General features: G+C 42.7%; 1 protein-coding gene across 1 annotated transcript in view; it reads right to left on the bottom strand.

Moving 5' to 3' along the window:
* Nucleotides 1–806: 806 nt before the first annotated feature.
* LOC143817078 (ubiquitin carboxyl-terminal hydrolase CYLD-like) overlaps nt 807–24192 on the bottom strand; it is a 46375-nt gene continuing 22989 nt past the window's right edge. The window contains exons 9-15 of the mRNA XM_077298185.1: nt 22516–22607; nt 22164–22227; nt 9543–9675; nt 8428–8536; nt 1711–1829; nt 1395–1602; nt 807–1231 (exon numbers count right to left, since the gene is read on the bottom strand). Coding sequence (XP_077154300.1) covers nt 1047–1231; nt 1395–1602; nt 1711–1829; nt 8428–8536; nt 9543–9675; nt 22164–22227; nt 22516–22607 — 910 coding nt within the window. The 3' untranslated portion in view covers nt 807–1046. The remainder of the gene's footprint in view (nt 1232–1394; nt 1603–1710; nt 1830–8427; nt 8537–9542; nt 9676–22163; nt 22228–22515; nt 22608–24192) is intronic.

The following is a 24192-nucleotide window of genomic DNA, read 5'->3' on the forward strand; positions in this document are numbered from 1 at the left end:
ACACTGGCCAAACACAGATGACACTTGGATCCAAAACATTTATGAACAATGGCCCGCGTATTCACATACAAGGAAAATCAGAGACATCTAAATGAGGCCTTATTAGGATATGGGGGAAGGAGTTGATGGTTCCTTACCGGATTTTGTAATAATCCAAAGAGCGATATCATCTGTTTTTTTTCAATGTAACTCTTTGACATTGACCTATTAAGATAGTTTTAAATTATGAAAGATGACTAGAAACCCCTATATTAGCTGGAATAGGGTATCTGTCTTTGGAGGACCCGAAACATCTATGGATTACACAGGCAAAATATTCTTTTTAGTGCCTACATGAGGATAATCTTAAATGGATTTTATAGCTTAGAACATATATGGTGAGGGGTCCCAATGTTAGGACTAGTCATCTTCACTTACTGTCAGGGAACCATTTCAGCAATGTAAAACCAATATTTTGGAATTTCTCCATTTGCCATCAACACTCTGGTAGTAATTTTACAAAGCAGAGACCCCCTTTTCACTGGGATTAATAAACATTCAGGCCAATACAGAAGCATTTCCAGAAACCTAAAATCTGTGAGTGACCCCCCCCTGAAAGAGGCTATTACACGGAGGATTAGGTTTGACATCAGTTTCATGACAAAATGGGCAGTAGAGGTCTTCACGCCGTAGAAATTAGGCCCTTGCTTTATTAGTAAAGGCAAATGAACAAGGAAGCGTTGGTGTCTGTTATTAATTGCTGAACTGTACAAGGATGGAATATTAAAGCAGGCAAATTAGACTCAATATAGTGGAAACAGCTTCAATACATGTAAAAATATATTTAATTTCAGAAATTATTCACCATTTGATAAAATGTAATTGTCACAATAAAGAGAATAAAAAACTGGGAGCCAGCCCAAAATTATTGCAAAGATCACCTAGTAAAAAGTAAAAGTAAGCTATAGTTTATAATTGCGGATTGGACTAAGTTGCTAAAGAAGGCAGTGAGTGAAGTATTACAGAAAACTTTCTCTAAACTTCTTCCAGAAATCAACCAAGGAGCCTCATTTGTACAGACTTAGGTCAGGGCTGTAATACAGACACATGTAAGCGTCACAGAGTAGCCGCCGGGCATACGTTGGCATGCTTTTTGAGTCCTCTTGTTGTAGTTCCTCAGCTGTCATTTCTAAGTAATCAGTCACTTCTGGGCAAGGAGTTACACGAGGGATGTTAAATCCATTCTGCCCTCCTAAAAATTTTGAGAAAAAAAATAAACCTCACTGAAAATAATCAATAAGACAAAACAAAGTCAGAAATTTTAGAACAACTGGAAATTGTATTGCTGATGAAGGGTATACTAATTTTATAGGAAGTGTCTACAGTACAATGCTGGACCCCAACACTGAACTCACCTTCCCGGTCAGCCATGCTATCGAAGAAGGCCCAAAGAGGCCGGCAGTGTGAGTGAATTCTAATAAATGCTACATAATGACTTGTTTCTATGCATAAAACAGCATACAGCTGCAAATTCTGTCTTTGTATCACAGCTTGGTGGTTGAGATTCTCGGGCACACAGAGATCCCTTGGTTGGTGGCCAGCTCTCTGCTTGTGAAGGTGAACCTGTCCATAAGGAAAAGTTAATTAAGCTCCCATACAAATCACGATTTCCCAGAATAAAAAAAAGAAAGAATACATTTTAGTGTGATTTATCACACAGAAATGATGTACCTGCTTGTTGCAGATGGCACAATACTGTTTTATGTGTCCTGGAGTGATCCCCAGATCCTCGTAGCAGTCAAGACATTCCACTACTGCTAGAGACTGACATATTGAACATTGACGTGGGGCTGCAAGGAACAACAAATAATCTTAGTATATGTATGCACTATATACAGTATCTCACAAAAGGGAGTACACCCCTTACATTTTTTTGTAATTATTTTACTATATATTTTCATGGGATAACAGTGAAGATATAACACTTTGATACAATGTAAAGTAGTCATTGTGCAGCTCGTATAACAGTGTAAATTTGATGGGCCCTCTAAGTAACTCAACGCACAGCCATTAAGGTCTAAACAGCTGGCAAGACAAGTGCGTAAACCTCTAAGTGAAAATGTCCAAATTGTGCCCAAAGTGAAAATTTTTTGTGTAGCCACCATTATTTTCAAGAATTACCTCAACTCTCTTGGGCATGCAGTTCACTAAAGCTCCATAGGTTGCCAATGGTATCCTCTTCCACTCATCCACGATATCATGGAGCTGGTGGATGAGGATACGAGCTTCCGTTTGAGGATGCCCCACACATGTTCAATAGGGTTTAGGTCTGGAGACATGCTTGGCCAGTCCAGCACCTTTACTCTCAATTTCTTTAGCAAGGAAGTAGGTCGTCTTGGAGGTGTGTTTGGGGTCGTTATCATGGTTGGAATACTGCTCTGCGGCCCAGTTTCCAAAGGGAGGGGGATTATGCTCTGCTTCAGTTTGTCACAGTACATGTTGTCATTCATGGTTCCCCCAATGAACGGTAGCTCCCCACAGCCGGCAGCACTCATTCAGCCCCAAAAAATGACACTCCCACCACAATGCTTGACTGTAGGCAAGTCACACTTGTATTTGTATTCCTCACCTGGTTGGCACCACAGACGCTTAACACCATCTGAACCAAATAAGTTTATCTTAGTCTCATCAAACTACAAGACATGGTTCCAGTAATCCATGTCCTTAGTCTGATCATCTTCAAACTGTTTGCAGGCTTTTGTGTGCACCATCTGTAGAAGAAGCTTCCTTCTGGGACGACAGACATGCAGACCAATTTGATGCAGTGTGCAGCGTATGGTCTGAGCACTGACAGGCTGATTCCCCACCCTTTTAAGGTCTGCAGCAATGCTGGTAGTAGTCATATGTCTATTTTGAAAATACAACCATGATTGACCATGACTAGGCCAGTTCTGAGTGGAACCTGTTCTTGTTAAACCGCTGAATGGTCTTGGAAACCGTGCTGCAGCTCAATCTTCTTGTAGCCTAGGCCATCTTTATTTAGCTTTATCTTTATGTAGGCCATACTTAATGTAGCAGCCAGGTCCTCCATTTGGCTAAATCGGTACTTGGACGCATAAGCTCTTCGCCAATCATTGCACTGGCTGCCCATTCATTATAGGATCCAATTCAAACTGCTTGTTCTCACCCACAAAGCTTTCACAGTGCAGCACTCCCCTACATCTCCTCTCTCATTTCTGTTTATGGGCCTACCCGCTCGATACGCTCTGCAAATGACTTTCGACTAACCTCTGCATTAATCCATACCTCCCACTCCCAGCTCCAAGACTTCTTCCGAATTGCACCAATCCACTGGAATGTTCTACCCCAAGAAATTAGGACTATCTACAACTTGCACAGTTTTAGGAGTTCCCTTAAAACACAGTGTATAGCCCATTCACTATCTGAGAATAACCCTCCATCACACTCCACAGCAACCAACAGCACCACAAATACTGGCTGGTGACCAGCTCATGCAGCCTTTATCTGTCTCCCACTCCCTCAAGATGGATGGACCATCATTGTAAATATGTACCTGTTCTTTGTGTCTCCCCCACCTCATCGTAGATTGTAAGTTATTACGAGCAAGGTCATCTTTTTTTGCTTTAATTATTGTATTATATTTAACGTTGTTACTTATGACTGTTGTGTATGAACTGTTAAACTGTAAAGCGCTGGGGAATATGGTGCCGCTATATATATATATATTATTATTATTATTATTATAAGTTGGTATACATGCAGCACATAAACGCATGTTCACTTTGGCCATAAAAGCATACAAAACCTACAATGCTGACACATGGTAAGGTTTTTAATACTAGACAGTGTAGGACCGTCCCGATCAGAGTCACCTTGTCGACGATGGGATGGCTTTTATGATATTTTTGATCAAAAACAGTATTACTAAAGAACCCTGTGTTATTTAAATGCATTTTTGCTTTTTACTTATTTAGTTGCAGCAAGGTTTATGTTTATTTTGCTTCTTGCAGGTTTTTTATTATTATTATGTAGAGCAAAAACTCTTTTTTTCAGATCCTCAGAGAGATCTTGGCCATGAGGTGCCATGTTTAACTTCCAGTAATCAATATGAGAGAGTATGAGAGCGATAACACCAAATTTTACACACCTGCTCCCCATTCACACCTGGGACCGTGTAACACTTAATGAGTCATACGGCACAGGGGAGGGAAAATGGCTAATTGGGCACAATTTGGCCATTTTCACTTAGGGGTGTACTCACTTTTGTTGACAGCGTTTAGACATTAGTGGCTGTGTGTTGAGTTATTTAGAGGGCACACCAAATTTACACTGTTATACAAGCTGTACACTGACTACTTTACATTTTATCATATCTTAAGTGTTGTCCCATGAAAAGATAATCAAATATTTACAAAAAGGTGAGGGGTGTACTCACTTTTGGGAGATACTGTACATCAGGTAACCATCTCCTTCACATTGGATTCCCTGACCATAGCAGCCTTCTCAAACTGTAGCTTCGTTTAGTACATCATGGAGACTTTTACAAAGATTTAGGCCACAGAAGTCAACGGGACTTTCTCTTTATCGTAAGTCAAATCAGAGACTTCTAAATGTCGGCATTCCCCAGCAGTGCAAGCATCAGAATAGGTGAACTCTTAACCAAGTTTTCCCCTGTGGTATTTTCTGTTCTTAGCCAACATCACTTCCTGCGTCTGCACAGTAGCATTTCATACCTTCATTTTCCTCTATGGGTATGACCCCAGCATCTTAAGGTACCTACTTCAAGAAAAAGCTGCGGCTTCGCTGGCGGTCATGCCGTCGATTTTGTGTTGCCTCCGCAGCTGGCACCGTTTTTTTCTGTACTTTATACTATAACTATCATACACAAATGGCTTCTTTTAACAGTTCCCGAACCTAGAAGCTGTGAATTGTGTTGATATTTGTATTGTGCATTATATCCATTTTTTGCGGTGGGTTTGCAGCACTTTTTCAGATGGATTTGTTGTGTGCACATACCCTAATAATATGACATATTTATAGGATTTATTCTATCAAAGAGTTACCATTGTGCAACTGTTGAACTGGAAATATGGGTTCTCTCTACAATCTATCACATTGTAGCAAGAAGAAAACTTAGGAGTGAATTGACAAGATGCAAAAAGTGCCTGGTATGGGGAAATAAATATTCCATCAACCAAAATTGTTCTGTGTAGCATGCAAATAGTGAACTGAAGTCACTGGCTTAGATTACAATCTCCAATAACTTTTCATATTGAATACAAACACTGAAATAATTCCATGTACCTGTAGTAAGAGAATTATTATTATAAAAAAAATGCAAAAAAAAAAGACTTGTTAAGACTATATTCCCTATTCAGTATCTGGGGTAGATCACCACAGAATTTCTATGAAAGCTGTGCCTCATAAAGGCTTGAGCTGACAAACCATTTAAAGGGAATCTATCAGCAGGTTTTTGCTATGTAATCTGAGGACCGCATCCTGTAGGGGTTAAAACCTAGATTTCAGGGATGCGTCTCTCATCAAGGTCTTTGGTTTTGTTTGCTTGCAATGATTGTTTTAGCACTAGGAGCTTATTATTGCTGGGACACCGCAGTGTGTGCATGCTAGTCTGACACGCCCCCTGCTGCGATAGGCACCTCACTGTCTATGGACATTCTACATACAGAGCCTGGTGTGGGCGGAGTTAGCTTCCTCAGCTCTGCTTCAGTGCTAAATCTAAAAGCTCTGATTGTGTCAGAATGGCTGCACCCAGTAATCTAAGTGACACATCTTTGAATTCAGCTTCTCTTTTCCTACATCAGGCTGCTCTCTGATGAGGTGCTGACAGATTCCCTTTAACCCTTTTCTAACATTAGACATAATAATCATTTCTTGTGATCTGGGTCTATCTGACCAGGGACGGATTATTACGTTTGCGCGATCAACAACCCTTCGGGGTATATGCGGGCGATCGCCATCAGGTGTCAGCTGATTCTGAAGGTTAACACCCGGCACTAAGTGCCAGGAGTGGTCACACACCACTCCTAGCACTTTAACCCCTGAAATGCTGCAATCAATTGAGGCATTCTGAGAGCCGGCAGAGGGCTTACAGCCCCTCTGCCATTGGATCGGACACCCCGTGGAGTGATGCGGGGTCCCGATCGCTGCCACAATGACCAGATGTCATGACGACACCCCAGTCACCAGAGCTAGGAAACATGCTGATCATGCACAGTGAATGATCAGCAAGTTTCTCTGTCAGTGCAGAGCAGAAGCGATCAAACTGCAAAAAATTATAGTTCCATAGCGGGACTATGTAAAATAAGTAAAAAAAATAAAAAGTAAATAAATAACTAAAATTATAAGATATTGTATCTATAAATAAATAATTGAAACAAAACAAAAAAAAAAAGTACACATATTTGGTATCACCGCGTCCACATCGACCCAACCTATAAAACCGTCCCACTAGTTAACCCCATTAGTGAACACTATCAAAAAATTAGTAAAAAACCAAGGCAAAAAGAAATTCTTTATCATACCTCCAAACAAAAAGTAGAATGAAACGCGATCAAAATGACTGATGTAAATAAACATTGTAGTGCTGAAAACATCATCTGGTCCCACAGAAAACAAGCTGCCATACAGCTCCATCAGCGGTAAAATAAAAGTTATAGCTCTCAGAATAAAGCGATGCAAAAATTATGGTCTATAAAACTGTTTTGTGTAAAAGAGCCAAAACACAAAAAAATATATATATATATGGTATATGGGGTGTCGCTGTAATCGTACTGACGGGTCCGAAGAATATAACTGCCTTCTCAATTTTACCACTCACGGAAAAGTATAAACCCTACCCCCCCCTCCCCTCCCAAAAAAAAAAAATAAATTAAAATACTGAATTGCTGTTTTTTGCTCATTCTGCCTCCCAAAAATATGAGTAGAAAGCAATCGAAAAAATGTCATGTGCCTGAATTTGGTACCAATAAAAACGTCAACTCGTCCTGCAAAATATGGAAAAATTATAGCTCTCAAAATATGGTGATGCAAAAACTTTTTTGCAATAAAAAGCATCTTTTAGTGTGTGACTGCAGCCAAACATAAAAACCCGGTATAAATCTGGTATAACTGTAATCGCACTGACCCGAAGAATAAAATCGCCAGTCACTTTTACCGCACAGTGAAAGGCATAAAAAATAAATAAAACCAATTCTTCACTTGCTGTTGATTTTTTCATTCTGCCTCCCAAAGATCCCAGTAAGGCTCGGCGCACATTTATCCTGCGCTCAGCGCTTGCGTAAGAGTTTCCGTGTAAATCTCTGAAATACGTTATTCAGACGGAACCCCTGGCAGAAGATTCCCTATAATGCGGCAGATGTAGGCACTGTGGACATAGTCTGACCTGTGATCCGGCGGTGTCAGTCTTTTAGGATTGCATAAAAGTGCTGTCGGCCACAGTTATGTGCACCTCTGAAAAGAAGGACACCATAAAACAGAGGCCAGAGTAACTCTGCTGCCTCATTATAATGAATGGATCCCTCGGGGGTTTCAACTGAATCACGTCACTCAGATTTAGATGGAAACTCCAAAGTAAGTGCTCAGCGTAGAGCGCCGGATAAATGTGATCTCAAACGTTATGTAAAATGTTCCCAATAAAAGCTTCAAATCAATCCACAAAAAAAAAAATCAAGTCGCCACTCAGGTCTGTCATCTGTTAACAGAAATATAGGGGGCTTCCACATTACTGGTAGCACAAAGGCTCTGGGAAAGCGAAATGGCTCCTCACCCGCCAAAAGAAATTCAGCAAATTCTGTACTCTCAATTCCAAATGTCCCCTTCCCTTCTGAGCCCCAGTGTGCCTAAACCACATATAGCGTCCACATGATTGGCATTTCTGAAGGGATGAGAGCCCGCCTAACTTCCGGGTGCATGTCTCCAGAAGCATGTACTGGTTACTACAGCATACTGGTCACTACAACGGCCGTTTGCAATTTTCACTCAGCAACATTCATTGCTGCTGATGTCACAAAAAAAACAACAACAAATCTCAAGAATCACTGAGATCCGTTGAAGCATTCCACAGTTATTACCTCATAAAATGACAGTGGTCAGAATTGTAAAAATTGACCTGGTCATTAAATTGCAAACCACCAAACCACCCTCGGGGGTAAAGGGGTTAACATTCCTAATAAAAAATAAATATAATACGTCAATAAATAGAAAATCACTAACCGGATAACACTTTTAGGGATTCATACACACACACGTCTTACAGTAATATAACTGATTATGCATGTGTCATTTCACTTCCCGAATGGTGTCAGATATACTCACATGATCATGTGTCACTTCTCCAATTACAAGGCTGTCCCTCAGACATTTACAACTGATGACTCACATCCGATTACATTTTTTCTTAACACTTACCGTCTTCTAGAAGATCGGTTATATCAAGCTGTTGGGTTGGGATGATGGTGTTAAACATCTTGAAATTTTTTCCATTCCTTGGCATTTGAATGATAAGGCAAGAGGGAACCTAAGAGGGAATTTATTGGGCAAGACTATAGGATATGATATAGCAAATTAGTAATGAAGACTACATGGCACTTCTCAGAATAATCTCATTCCTAATAGTTTATAATCCACTTCATTTAGCTAACACGAGTGTATAATTGGGTTAGTGTACAAAAATAATATCTGAACACGACTTAAAGGGAATCTGTCAAAAGGTTTTTGCTATTTAATCTGAAAGCAGCATAATAAAGGGCCAGAGAGCCTGATTCCAAGCATGTGTCACTTACTTGGTTGTGTGCTGTAGTTTCAATACAAATCAGTGGTTTATCAGCAAGAGATTATCATAAGAGGTCTAATGTGCAAGCGAGTCCAATTAACTTGTGTAACTCCACCCCACCACTGATTGGCAGCTTGCTGACAATGCACAGTGTACACAGTGAGCTGCTAATCAGGGGTGGGGGCAGGTTTATATACAGAAGAGAAAACCAAGGATTCTATCAAAGCAACACCAGCATGATGTAGTGGCAGAGAGTCCCTGGAATCATGCTGCTCTCAAATTACATAACACAACCTGCTAACAGATTCCCTTTTAATATTACACTTTATCTTTATTTATCCAATTTATAATAATTATGTGTTGTCTATAGGTATATGTCAAATTACTGAAGAGCACAATAGAGGACATCAGTATGGATCAAATGTCAATCTATAAAACTATGCCAACCAATAACCCAGTAAGAATAGATGATCTGATTGGTTAGTTTCATGGACACTCTCCACCCACTTCAAAGCAAAAAAGCTCGTGAGCAAATGAAAGCGTAAAAAAAAAAAAAAAAAAAAATGTACATGCTAATCAATCACAATTGTGAAAACGTTTGTCATACCATTCTGTTGCATCTACTTGGAATTTTGCCAATGCATTGATGTTTTACACTGTATAAAATAAGGTACTGTAAATGTTCCTTTATCATGCCAAGACCTCAGATTCAACAGAAACTAGACTTTACAGTGATTGGATGACATCTTACTTCCGTGAACTTGAGATCACCAGTAACCATTGACCATTCCAGCAGTTGCTGCACAGAGGGTATATCCACTGACTGCTTCTTCTCCATGAAAATTTGATAAAATATACAACCTTGAGGTTTCTTTTTTGGTGTTCTGAGGAGCCATAAGACAAATGTAAAAGAAGTCGTCACTCATAGGCTGTTTTTGTACAAATAAAAAAAAAAATAAAAAAAAAAAAAGATCCTAATGAATGCTGACATTAAGGGAAGATCCTGCTGACATGTTCCATTTAATTACTCAACAGTGATCAGGGATTTACAATCTTTGGTGAGATTCTCTAGGAGCTTGGATCAAACATCCAAGCTCCTAGAGAATCTCACCAAAGATTGTAAATCAGTGCAAAAAGGCACCAATTAAAGGGAACCAGTCAGCAATTTTTTTAAGATCCTAAACTAATAACTATGCAAAGCATCTAAAATGTAGATTATCTTTATATAGAGTGGCATGTAAAAGTTTAGACATCCCTGGTCAAAAAGAGAATTTTTGTTACTCACTGTAAAATCTTTCTTGGAGCCTTCATTAGGGGACACAGGAAACCATGGGTCTATGCTGCTGCCACTAGAAGGCTGACACCGGGCAGAAAAAAAAAAAAAAAGGTTGACTCCTCCCCATCAGGCTACACTCACCGACTGGCAGAGAGATAACCAGTTTGTGAGAAAGCAGTACAAAAGGAGATAAAAGAAGATTACTCGAAGATAAAGTAAAAATTGCACAAATAAGGGGCTGTTGCTGTGTCCCCCAATAAAGGCTCCGAAAAAAAGATTTTACGGTGAGCAACCAAAATCATCTTTTCTCTATCTCTTCATTGGGGGACACAGGAAACCATGGGAAGTCCTAAAGCAGTCTCTAGGTAAGAGACAGGTACTCCAAAGTGTAAGGTCGGTCCACTGCTGCACGAAGGACCTAATAGGTCCAAGGGAAAATAGCCCAAGAATCTCCCACTGTAATGTGGGGAGAGTCGTGATCCTAAGTGGAATCTGTCTTTTCTTCACTCAAAACATTAACAAGATGCGGTTGAAAAGAGGCCACTCCAGAGGAGGGGAGGAAAAAAGTATGAAGTACTTATAAAAGGAAAGGAAGTAACCACCTTAGAATGAAGGGGTGCAACCGGGCAAAGGACATCTTACAACCAGGCATAGGACTGCCTTTATCCATGTGGTATAAAGGTCGAGATCTTCTGGTTGAGGATATAGGTAATCACCTTAGGAAGTAAGGATGAAACCCGATGTGTGGGAATACAGTGGATGTTTTGCAGCGATTATGGTATGGAAAAAACCTGGTTGGAGAGAATCAAAGGCCCACTAGGCTATGGCTTCTGCGTTGTGACACAAATTAAGGGACTGAGAAATCTGGAGGATGAAGAAGGTATCCTGTGAAGGTAAGTCTGGACAATCTGGGAGTGTCCCACTAAGGAGCAAGTGGCTCATCGAAGCGGAAACATGGAGTTCGGCCCAAAAAACGCCAGACTGTTATTTAGCATTCCACTCTGGATGCAAGTCACGGCTAGTGCAGATAGGGTGGACACAGAATTTCAGAGGGTTGGTAGAAGTGAGGATTCTTGGTCTTTCCAGCAGCCCTGGGCTGAGAGCTCCTTGAAGACAGCGCGCCAAGCCAGGGGACAAGTATCCATGAACACTGCCTACTCTTGAAAGCAGATGGACTGTCAAGTGAGGGGAGGAGGATCGGCTCCTCCTAGTCAGGGATGTTTCGCCAGAGGGGAGAGAACTAAACTCTGATATAGGGACAGACCATCCCGTGCCTTGCAAAGGGAGGATAAAGTGCTTCCAAAGTCACCCAAATTTGCTCAAAATGCTCATAAATAAAGGGAAGAAGGGAGGAGAGAGAAAGCAGGTAGATGATCACTGAAAAGACTCTCTCAAGGACAAGGACCAAGAACTCTAACCATGGGAGGAAACACCATGTCACCAAGGGAGACAAAATTACACACACGAGGAATAGACATGATAACGTCTACAAGGCAGCAGTAACCACCACTCATATGAAGGGAAAGCTCTCATGACAAGATCCTTACCTGTCTCTGGAAATAAAAAACGACCGACTAGTTGTGTACTAAGCAGGATAGAGTCGGTGTGAGAAAGGGCTCCCATGTCCTGATGGGCGCAAGTTCTCTCAGCGAATGAGAAAATTCGGCAAGAGACACTGCCATGATGAGGTCCTTTTAGGAGGCTGACTGGCACAGGTTGTGGAATCAGGTGCTCCATTTTGAGGCATCTGGAAACCGTCAGTCTGTCTTGGTCCCAGACAGGTGATGGATAGTGGACAGAGTGTTGAGCGGTAGTCAGCATAGGTAAACGCTCCCTAGCTGTGGTCGTGGAGCATCAGGCGCATTTATGCCATGGGAAAAAAAAACAAACACTGAATAGCTGTTCATGGAGGTTGGTGTGTCTGACATTCTGCAGATAGAGTGCCAGACAGTTGATGTAGGAGGTAATCACTCTGTAGCTGCAGTCAGGGAAGCTGGTGGGTCTGATTCACTAAGAAAAAAAGACAGAGTAAAAAGCGGTTGTCGGAATGTGTAGTAGTGGGGTAAAACATCGCTACGAACGTACAATTGCCCATAAGAGCACTGTCTGAACATGGCAGGTGTGTATTACTTAATCAGGTTATGGCACATCACTAGTGGATCTGTGGACGTCCCTAGGGACAGGATGTGCGGCTCTTGTATATACCAGGATAGGCCATGATGCGAGGGACTGGGAATCTGACTGGCAACCCTAAGGCTGCAGGGGTACTGTGGGATCAAGCTGCACTAGTATCCGAGGGATCCCTCAGAGTCAGGACCGAAGGGAAAAAGGATCTAGAATGTTACCTCATCTGGATACAATTTCCTGAATGTTCTCCTTCTGTGAGGACACTCCATCTGATTTTTCATGGATGGAGGAAACATCCGTGGGGAGCGTTTGGTTTTCCTGAGGAAGACAGAGGGCTCTGTGGGAGGAGGTTCGTTTTCCTTGACTCTTGAGAGTCTGCTTGACAGCTATTTTTCAGCTGTCCATCATGTCTTGTAACTTGGAGGGTCTGGTTTGTGTCATGAATCCCCAATGGCTAGGGATAGCACTGGATAAGCAAAGATAATAAATATCGGACGAGCTCTAGGGTGATGGAACCTGGGCTGACCGCTGCCCTACGCCTGACAAACGCAACTAGAGATAGCCAGGGAGCGTGCCTACGTTGGTTCTAGACGCCACGCACCAGCCTAAGAGCTAACTAGTACTGCAGAGAAAACAAAGACCTCACTTGCCTCCAGAGGAATTAACCCCAAAGATATAGTTGCCCCCCACATGTATTGACGGTGAAATGAGAGGAAGGCACACACATAGAGATGATGTATATAGCTTTAGCAAATAGAGGCCCGCTGAAAACTAGAAAGCAGAATGACACAAAAGGGGACTGAGCGGTCAGCAAAAAACCCTAATCAAAAAAACCATCCTGAGATTACAAGAACCCATGTGCCAACTCATGGCACATGGGGAGAACCTCAGTCCACTAGAGCAACCAGCTAACAAAGAGACATACTAAGCAAGCTGGACAAAAAACCAAACAACTGAAAATCAGCACTTAGCTTATCCTGAAAGATCTGGGAGCAGGTAGGCAGGAACCAAACAGAGCACATCTGAACACATTGATAGCCGGCAAGGGAAATGACAGAAAGGCCAGGTAAAATAGGAAACACCCAGCCTCTGATGGACAGATGGAAACCAAAGGCCGCAACCCACCAAAGTCACCCAGTACCAGCAGTAACCACCAGAGGGAGCCCGCAAACAGAATCCACAACAGTACCCCCCCCTTGAGGAGGGGTCACCGAACCCTCACGAGAACCCCCAGGGCGATCAGGGTGAGCTCTATGGAAGGCGCGAACCAAATCAGTCGCATGAACATCGGAGGCGACCACCCAGGAATTGTCCTCCTGACCATAACCCTTCCACTTAACCAAATACTGGAGTTTGCGTCTGGAAACACGAGAATCCAAGATCTTTTCAACAACATACTCCAATTCTCCCTCCACCAGCACCGGAGCAGGAGGCTCGACCGAAGGAACAACAGGCACCTCATACCTCCGCAACAACGACCGATGGAACACATTATGAATAGCGAACGATGCTGGGAGATCCAAACGGAAGGATACAGGGTTAAGAATCTCCGAGATCCTATAAGGACCGATGAACCGAGGCTTGAACTTAGGAGAAGAGACCTTCATAGGGACAAAACGAGAAGACAACCACACCAAGTCCCCAACAAGAAGTCGGGGACCCACGCGGCGACGGCGATTAGCAAACTGCTGAGTCTTCTCCGGAGATAACTTCAAATTGTCCACCACCTGATTCCAAATGTGATGTAGCCTGTCCACCACCACGTCCACTCCAGGACAATCCGAAGACTCCACCTGACCAGAGGAAAAACGAGGATGAAACCCCGAATTACAAAAAAAAGGAGAGACCAACGTGGCCCAACTAGCCCGATTATCAAGAGCAAATTCGGCCAGTGGCAAAAAAGCAACCCAGTCATCCTGATCAGCAGAAACAAAACACCTCAAATAAGTTTCCAAGGTCTGATTAGTTCGCTCCGTCTGGCCATTCGTCTGAGGATGGAATGCAGACGAGAAAGACAAATCAATGCCCATCTTGGCACAAAACGTCCGCCAAAATCTAGACACAAACTGGGATCCCCTGTCCGAAACGATATTCTCCGGAATCCCATGCAAACGAACCACGTTCTGAAAAAACAAAGGAACCAACTCAGAGGAGGAGGGCAACTTAGGCAAGGGCACCAAATGAACCATCTTAGAAAAGCGGTCACACACAACCCAGATAACGGACATTTTCTGTGAAACCGGGAGATCAGAAATAAAATCCATGGAAATGTGCGTCCAAGGCCTCTTCGGGATGGGCAAGGATAACAACAACCCACTAGCCCGTGAACAGCAAGGCTTAGCTCGAGCACACACTTCACAAGACTGCACAAAAGTACGCACATCCCTAGACAAGGAAGGCCACCAAAAAGACCTGGCCACCAAGTCTCTTGTACCAAATATTCCAGGATGACCAGCCAACACAGAAGAATGGACCTCGGAGATGACTCTACTGGTCCAATCATCCGGAACAAACAGTCTTTCTGGTGGACATCGATCCGGTTTATCCACCTGAAACTCCTGCAATGCGCGTCGCAAGTCTGGGGATACGGCGGACAATATTACCCCATCCCTAAGGATACCAGCAGGCCCAGTGTCTCCAGGAGAGTCAGGCACAAAACTCCTGGAAAGAGCATCTGCCTTCACATTCTTTGAACCTGGCAGGTATGAAACCACAAAATTGAAACGAGAAAAAAAATAACGACCAACGAGCCTGTCTAGGATTCAAACGCCTGGCAGACTCAAGGTAAATGAGATTCTTGTGATCAGTGAAGACCACCACGCGATGTTTAGCACCCTCAAGCCAATGACGCCACTGATCAAATGCCCACTTCATGGCCAAAAGCTCCCGATTACCCACATCATAATTGCGCTCGGCGGGCGAGAATTTTCTAGAGAAGAAAGCACATGGCTTCATCACCGAGCCATTAGAACTTCTCTGTGACAAAACCGCCCCCGCTCCAATCTCGGAAGCATCAACCTCCACCTGGAAAGGAAGTGAAACATCTGGTTGACACAACACAGGAGCAGAAGAAAACCGGCGCTTAAGTTCCCGAAAAGCCTCCACGGCCGCAGGAGACCAATCAGCAACATCAGCACCCTTTTTAGTCAAATCAGTCAAAGGTTTAACAATACTGGAAAAATTAGCAAACCCCAAGAACTTCTGAAGGCTCTTAACAGATGTAGGTTGTGTGCAGTCACAAATAGCCTGAACCTTAACGGGATCCATCTCAATAGTAGAAGGAGAAAAAATGTACCCCAAAAAAGAAATCTTCTGGACTCCGAAGAGACACTTTGAGCCCTTCACAAACAGAGAATTGGCCCGCAAAACCTGAAACACCTTCCTGACCTGAAGAACATGAGACTCCCAGTCATCAGAAAACACCAAAATATCATCCAAATACACAATCATAAACTTATCCAGATATTCACGGAAAATATTGTGCATAAAGGACTGAAAGACTGACGGAGCATTGGAGAGTCCAAAAGGCATTACCAAATACTCAAAATGGCCCTCAGGCGTATTAAATGCGGTTTTCCACTCATCACCCTGTTTTATCCGCACCAGATTATACGCACCACGAAGATCTATTTTAGTGAACCACCTAGCCCCCTTAATGCGAGCAAACAAATCAGTAAATAATGGCAATGGATACTGGTATTTGACTGTAATCTTATTCAGAAGGCGATAATCTATACAAGGCCTCAGGGAACCATCTTTTTTTGCCACAAAAAAAAACCCTGCTCCCAGAGGGGACGAAGATGGACGAATATGTCCCTTTTCCAAGGACTCCTTAATATAATTCCGCATAGCAGTATGCTCTGGCAGTGACAGATTAAATAAACGACCCTTAGGGAACTTACTGCCAGGAATCAATTCTATAGCACAGTCACACTCTCTATGGGGAGGGAGCGAATTGAGCTTAGGCTCCTCAAAAACATCCCTATAATCCGACAAAAACGCAGGGATCTCCGAAGGAGTAGATGAAGCGATAGAAATCGGAGGTGCATCATCATGAACCCCCTGACATCCCCAGCTTAGCACAGACATTGTTTTCCAGTCCAGGACAGGATTATGAGTTTGTAACCATGGCAGACCAAGCACTAGTACATCATGTAAATTATACAGTACAAGGAAGCGAATCACCTCCTGATGAACGGGAGTCATGCGCATGGTCACTTGTGTCCAATACTGCGGTTTATTCATAGCCAATGGTGTAGAATCAATTCCTTTCAGAGGAATAGGAACTTCCAGAGGCTCTAGACTAAAACCGCAGCGTTTAGCAAATGACCAATCCATAAGACTCAGGGCAGAGCCTGAATCCACATAGGCATCGACGGAAATGGAAGACAGTGAAAAAAATCAGAGTTACAGACAAAATGAACTTAGACTGCAGAGTATCAATGGCAAAAGATTTATCAACCCTTTTTGTGCGTTTAGAGCATGCTGATATAACATGAGCTGAATCACCACAATAAAAACACAAACCATTTTTCCGCCTATAATTTTGCCGTTCACCTCTGGACTGAATTCTATCACATTGCATAGTCTCAGGTGCCTGTTCAGAAGACACCGCCAACTGGTGCACGGGTTTGCGCTCCCGTAAACGCCGATCAATCTGAATGGCCATAGCCATAGACTCATTCAGACCTGTAGGCGCAGGGAACCCCACCATAATATCCTTAATGGCCTCAGAAAGACCATTTCTGAAGTTTGCAGCCAGGGCGCACTCATTCCACTGAGTAAGCACCGACCATTTCCGAAATTTCTGACAATATATTTCCGCTTCATCATGCCCCTGAGAGAGGGCTAATAAAGCCTTTTCAGCCTGAATCTCTAGGTTAGGTTCCTCATAGAGCAATCCCAATGCCAGAAAAAACGCATCCACACTGAGCAATGCAGGATCCCCTGGTGCCAATGCAAATGCCCAATTCTGAGGGTCGCCCCGTAGGAACGATATAACAATCTTGACCTGTTGAGCAGGGTCTCCAGAGGAGCGAGATTTCAAAGAGAGAAACAATTTACAATTGTTCCTGAAATTCAGGAAGGTAGATCTATCTCCAGAAAAAAACTCTGGAATAGGAATTCTAGGTTCAGACATGGGAGTGTGAACAACGAAATCCTGTATGTTTTGAACCTTTGCCGCGAGATTACTCAGGCTGGAAGCCAAACTCTGGACATCCATGATAAACAGCTAAGATCAGAGCCATTCAAGGGTTAAGAGGAGGTAAGAAGCAGCTAGACAGCAATTAAGGGCTAGGCAGCAAAACTCTGAAGGAAAAAAAAAAAAAAAAAAATTTCCCTTGAACACTTCTTTTTCTCCTGCTTCAGCCCAAACAATTAACACTTTGTGGGCCGGCTATACTGTCATGAATCCCCAATGGCTAGGGATAGCACTGGATAAGCAAAGATAATAAATATCGGACGAGCTCTAGGGTGATGGAACCTGGGCTGACCGCTGCCCTACGCCTGACAAACGCAACTAGAGATAGCCAGGGAGCGTGCCTACGTTGGTTCTAGACGCCACGCACCAGCCTAAGAGCTAACTAGTACTGCAGAGAAAACAAAGACCTCACTTGCCTCCAGAGGAATTAACCCCAAAGATATACACTCACCGGCCACTTTATTAGGTACACCATGCTAGTAACGGGTTGGACCCCCTTTTGCCTTCAGAACTGCCTCAATTCTTCGTGGCATAGATTCAACAAGGTGCTGGAAGCATTCCTCAGAGATTTTGGTCCATATTGACATGATGGTATCACACAGTTGCCGCAGATTTGTCGGCTGCACATCCCAAAGATGCTCCATACAAGGCAGGATGGATCCATGCTTTCATGTTGTTTACGCCAAATTCTGACCCTACCATCCGAATGTCGCAGCAGAAATCGAGACTCATCAGACCAAGCAACGTTTTTCCAATCTTCTACTGTCCAATTTCGATGAGCTTGTACAAATTGTAGCCTCAGTTTCCTGTTCTTAGCTGAAAGGAGTGGTACCCGGTGTGGTCTTCTGCTGCTGTAGCCCATCTGCCTCAAAGTTCGACGCACTGTGCGTTCAGAGATGCTCTTAGGCCTACCTTGGTTGTAACGGGTGGCGATTTGAGTCACTGTTGCCTTTCTATCAGCTCGAACCAGTCTGCCCATTCTCCTCTGACCTCTGGCATCAGCAAGGCATTTCCGCCCACAGAACTGCCGCTCACTGGATTTTTTTTCTTTTTCGGACCATTCTCTGTAAACCCTAGAGATGGTTGTGTGTGAAAATCCCAGTAGATCAGCAGTTTCTGAAATACTCAGACCAGCCCCTCTGGCACCAACAACCATTCCACGTTCAAAGGCACTCAAATCACCTTTCTTCCCCATACTGAGGCTCGGTTTGAACTGCAGGAGATTGTCTTGACCATGTCTACATGCCTAAATGCACTGAGTTGCCGCCATGTGATTGGCTGATTAGAAATTAAGTGTTAACAAGAAGTTGGACAGGTGTACCTAATAAAGTGGCCAGTGAGTGTAGTTGCCCCCCACATGTATTGACGGTGAAATGAGAGGAAGGCACACACATAGAGATGATGTATATAGCTTTAGCAAATAGAGGCCCGCTGAAAACTAGAAAGCAGAATGACACAAAAGGGGACTGAGCGGTCAGCAAAAAACCCTAATCAAAAAAACCATCCTGAGATTACAAGAACCCATGTGCCAACTCATGGCACATGGGGAGAACCTCAGTCCACTAGAGCAACCAGCTAACAAAGAGACATACTAAGCAAGCTGGACAAAAAACCAAACAACTGAAAATCAGCACTTAGCTTATCCTGAAAGATCTGGGAGCAGGTAGGCAGGAACCAAACAGAGCACATCTGAACACATTGATAGCCGGCAAGGGAAATGACAGAAAGGCCAGGTAAAATAGGAAACACCCAGCCTCTGATGGACAGATGGAAACCAAAGGCCGCAACCCACCAAAGTCACCCAGTACCAGCAGTAACCACCAGAGGGAGCCCGCAAACAGAATCCACAACAGGTTTGAGTCTAGATGGAAGCAACAGGGGGGAGAGTCCGACCCCAGGGCTGCCTCTGGGAAAAAGGAGCGATACATGGAAGTAATCCTGAATAATGTAAGGAGCGAAGGGAATTCAGACGTAGAGCTGGAGTGTGCCTGCCTCCTGGACCAATGTATGGTCTGTCATGGCTGCATGACACTGATTCATGTAGGGAAAATGATCAGAGCCACAGGGGCGGAGGGTCTATTAGTCAGATGCAAGGGCACCTCTACCAAAGACTGAGATATCTTGGTTAGGTCGGTACTGAAAGAAATAGGGAGGTAATCTACTTGAAGGAGAAGGGGGTGTGCTCTCATCCTTGACGGCGACGGGCTCCAGAGAGACTTGCACATTTGGGTTGCTGCGGTCGGTGCAAGGACCAATTCCAAAAATACACTATTAGTCTTGGAATGAAGAGACCCAATAACTGTATAGTTTTGGAAAGGGATGTTCCACAAACTATGGTTTTGGAAACATGACTGTGCATGAAGAAGGACATACCCATCCCAGTGACGCCACTCCACCATCAACCTGGGGCTTCTTTTCTTTCTTTTCAATGTTCTTTTTATTGAGAGAAAATTATATAACAGTATATTCAGGTAAAGTAACAAAATTCAGTAATTACCGGTAAATTGTATTACAGGAAAGATGAGCAGTCAGTATTTAGCATGTAAAAGTTCAGTTACTGTAATCATTGAATTAACAAAAACTTTCAATTTTGTTGAACAAATAAGCTGAACATCAGAGGAGGTAAAGAGCAGTAGAGAGAATGGAGATTAAGGTTGGGGGGGGGGGGTGAGTACAGAAGAGAAAGAGGGAGGGGAGTTGAGAAGAGGGGTTGTAGTGGCACCTTGGGATGTTTAGATACTTATGGCAAAATTGCAGAGAAATAGGAAGACTGTGCCCTAAATTGGGTCCAGGATAATATGGAAGTTAGCAGAGGAATGACTGACTCTTGCTGCCAACCAACCTGGGGCTTCTAATGCTGTCTCCAGTACTATGAAGAAAGAGTCGTTTACACATCTGGAAATGGGTATCGCTCCATTCAACAGTCCCTCTTCATGACGGCGGGGGTTCCACAGGATCAAGGGGAATCCTTAAAAACCCAGCCTCCTCTAAACTTGTGCTAAAAACAGCAGGCATGGGTTCTTCTAAGAAGTAGCCTAGCACTCTGAAAATAGTGGAGGTCCACAAAGCAGAAGGCTATAAGAAGATAGCAAAGCGTTTTCACGTTGCACTTTCCTAAGTTCGAAATTTCATTAAGAAGTAGCAGTTAACAGGAACAGTCGAGGTCAACATAAGGTCTGGAAGACCAAGCACAATTTCAGAACCCCTGCTTGACTGTAAAAGACCTTCAAAAAGATATAGCCGACTCTGGAGTTGTGGTACATTGTTCTACTATTCAGAAACACCTGCAAAAATATGGCCTTCATGGAAGAGTCATCAGAAGAAAACCTCTCCTGCGTCCTCACCATAAAATTCAGAGTCAGAAGTATGCAAAAGAGCATCTAAACAAGCCTGATACATTTTGGAAACAAGTCCTGTGGATCAATGAAGTTAAAATAGAACTCTTTGGGCACAATGATCAAAGGTATGAGTGGAGAAAAATGGGTACAGAATTTCAGGAAAAGAACATCTTGTCAACCATTAAGCATGGGGTGGATCAATCATGCTTTGGGGTTGTGGCAAAGGGAAGAATGGATTCAATGACATTTCAAAAATTGTTTGATGCAAACATAACACCATCTGTGAAAAAGATGAAGTTGAAAAGAGGATGGCTTCTACAAATGCATAATAATCCTAAACAAACGTCAAAATCCACAATAGACTACCTCAAAAGGCACAATCTGAAGGTTTTACAATGGCCCTCACAGTCCCCTATTCTGAACATTATTGAAAATCTGTGGCTAGACCTCAAAATAGCAATGCATGCAAGACAACCCAGGAATCTCACAGAACTGGAAGAATTTTCCAAGGAAGAATGAATGAAAATCCCTCAAGCAAGAAATGAAAGACTCTTTGATGGCCACAAAAAGCATTTACAAGTGGTGATACTTTCAAAAGGGGTGCTACTAGGTACTAGTCATACAGGGTGCCCAAACTTTTGCCTCAGCCCATTTTCCTTTTTATAATTTTTAAAATGTAGAAGATGAAAAAATATATATATTATATATTTTTTTGCCTAATGTACAAAGGAAACGTGCCATCTTTAACTCTATGCCTTTTAGAGATCATTTTATCTTAAACTTGTTTAGCTGATCACAATGACAGTAATCTTGACCAGGGGTGCCCAAACTTTCACATACCACTGACTGTAACAAATAAGTAATGCATTCACTTGTACAATCTTCAGTGGGATGATGGGTGACCCTCAGAATATCCTCAGGTGGTTGGAGTTGGACTAAATGGCAGCTGGTTACTAGTCCACTAGCGATAATCTCCTGCTGATAATAGTGATGTTATCAAACCTACAGCAAGCAGCCCAGTGAGTGACATCACTGGAATCAGGGTCTCTGTCTACATGATGTTGTGTCTACAGATTAGGTGGCACAAAAATGTATTTGCTGTCTCAGCAGTGGCGGGTGAAGGATTGGGTGAGGTGAGAAGATATAAAGGGCTATTTTTGGAGAAAAAAAAATGCACTAAGGTATATACTTATATGACCCATAGTATCTGCATACTGGGACATCAAAAATCTCACTGGAGTGATGAAGACAAAGATTAAAATACAGAACAAACACAGTCAGCAAGAGGGAAATGGAAGATCAGGCTCAAAACTAGTGAAGAATGAACCACAAGTGGGAAATCACAACACGAGTACGTAGTTTCAAAATGCTTCAGGGTCAGCACCATATGGCACGGTCACACCAAAATAATCCTAATAATAATAATACCTAATATAGAAGAGAGGCTCGACCCTAAGGACCTGGAACAATTGATTTAGAAATTCTTCAGGATCTATAAAGGAAGAACAGAGGTTAGATCACATCAGATGTCATTAGAATTAATCCCCAATGGACTTCAATATAATGGCAAACTTCCAGCAGAACGCCGAGAGGATGCGGACATGAGCAATATAATCTTCAAAGATTTGTCAACGCTGATCAAAAATTGAGGGGCATGTTCCATCTCCCGTAAGCTCATCTGATCTTATACCCACAGACACATGGCATCCTGTAAAAGCACGTCACGCTCCCCAATATCATTTATGGGCAGCACCTAGATGTAGGCAGGTTATCGGCTTACCTTTTTCCTCATCGGTAAAGCCAGTGCTCTTTCCAGCTGCTTCCAAAATCTTCCTCAAGGCCATCACCTTGGTGGCACAAACATAGCCATTTCTACATGTATATGTAAGAGCAGAGTGTGAGACATAGGAGCAGTGATGACAATAAAATACAGTTTTATATAGTGTACAAATATAAGATTTCTCTGGCAAAAGCAGCTGCTGTTACCAATCTCTATTAACAGGTCACTGGGCACTATTCACACTGAATAACATGCTGCACGAAATCTTTCAGTTGTTAGGATCATTTGGGTACGTAACTTTTTATTTTTCTGTTTTAGGTGATTTTTTTTTTATTATTTCATATTATTTTGATTTATAATTGTTACAGAATTATTTCCATAAAAGGTCATTTTAAAAACTGTGAGGGAAATGCTATTTTTTTTCTTTTATCATGTAGTTTTTCACTGTAAGGGTAAGTTCACACGTGGCAGTTTTGCTGCGTTTTTTTGTTCCGCAGCTAAACCTGATCTCTTGGCAAGAAAGAAGCCGCAGAAAAAAAAAAAAAAGGTTTGCTTGTTTTTTCTTGTGCATTTGTCATGCTACATGTGTCTCTTGTGCATGCTGATAAAGTTTAGTTGCACAAAAGATAAAACAAAAAATATTCTACTTCGTAAGGTTTTAGCACAAAAACCGCAGTAAAACCTGATACCTGTTTTTTCCCACCACCCATTACTTTCAATGGGTGAAAAACGCCTTAAAAACGCTGAAAGAAGTGACATGATCTATTCTCAAAAACCAAGCAAAGCACAAAATACGGAGGACAAAAAAAACCAAGGTGTGTGTGTGAGGTTTCTGAAATCTCAGACTTTGCTGATACTGTAAAATTCAGCTGAAAATTTGCACTAAAAAAAGGCATAGAAAAAAAAAAAAAGCAGCAAAAATGCCAAGTGTGAACATACCCTAACTGGACCATTGAAAGGAGGTCATGTTACAGATAAAACAGCCCTTGCCATGGCATAGCTGATCGGGGTTTGGTAATACCCAGCAGCTCTGCTATACCGGGAAGACATCCAGCTAGAGCAGTAAAAGCATCAGCTCTACAGACGAGTAAGGGTAAGTTCACACTGGGCGTTTTTGCTGGGTTTTTTTTCTGCAGCAAAACCTGATTTTTGCAGCAAAAAAACACATGTTTTAAGCTATCTTCACACTAGCGTTCGGCAGGGCTACAGACGGCAGCCTTCGTCCTCTGTGAAGCCCCGCCCACTGCCGCGCCTCTTCCTTCAGCTCCGCCTACGTCTGCATGCGTCCTGCGTGCCCTATCGTTATCGTTATATATATATATATATAATAATATGGTGTAATCATTGAGGGGGTTGATGTCACAGTCAGGTGACATCAAGCCCCGAGGTTATTAACAGAGAGGCGTCAATAAGAAGCCCCTATACTAACCCCACAGGCATATTGTAAGAAAACACAGACACCCAGAATAAAGTCCTTTCAGTGAAAGAAAGACACAGACTCTTTTACTATGCTTAATTAAACCATACTTACAACCACACCTAATTCCTTTCCTGCAAAGCCCTCGATCTCCTGCAATAAAAGTAAAATAAAAAAGCAACAATATACCCATATATGTCTGTCGTTCTGACCCACGCCGTACTCCATATCTGGGGGAATATACAGTTTCCAACCTGGAC

Source organism: Ranitomeya variabilis, chromosome 1 (genome assembly GCF_051348905.1).
Source record: "Ranitomeya variabilis isolate aRanVar5 chromosome 1, aRanVar5.hap1, whole genome shotgun sequence".
NCBI classification, from domain to species: domain Eukaryota; kingdom Metazoa; phylum Chordata; class Amphibia; order Anura; family Dendrobatidae; genus Ranitomeya; species Ranitomeya variabilis.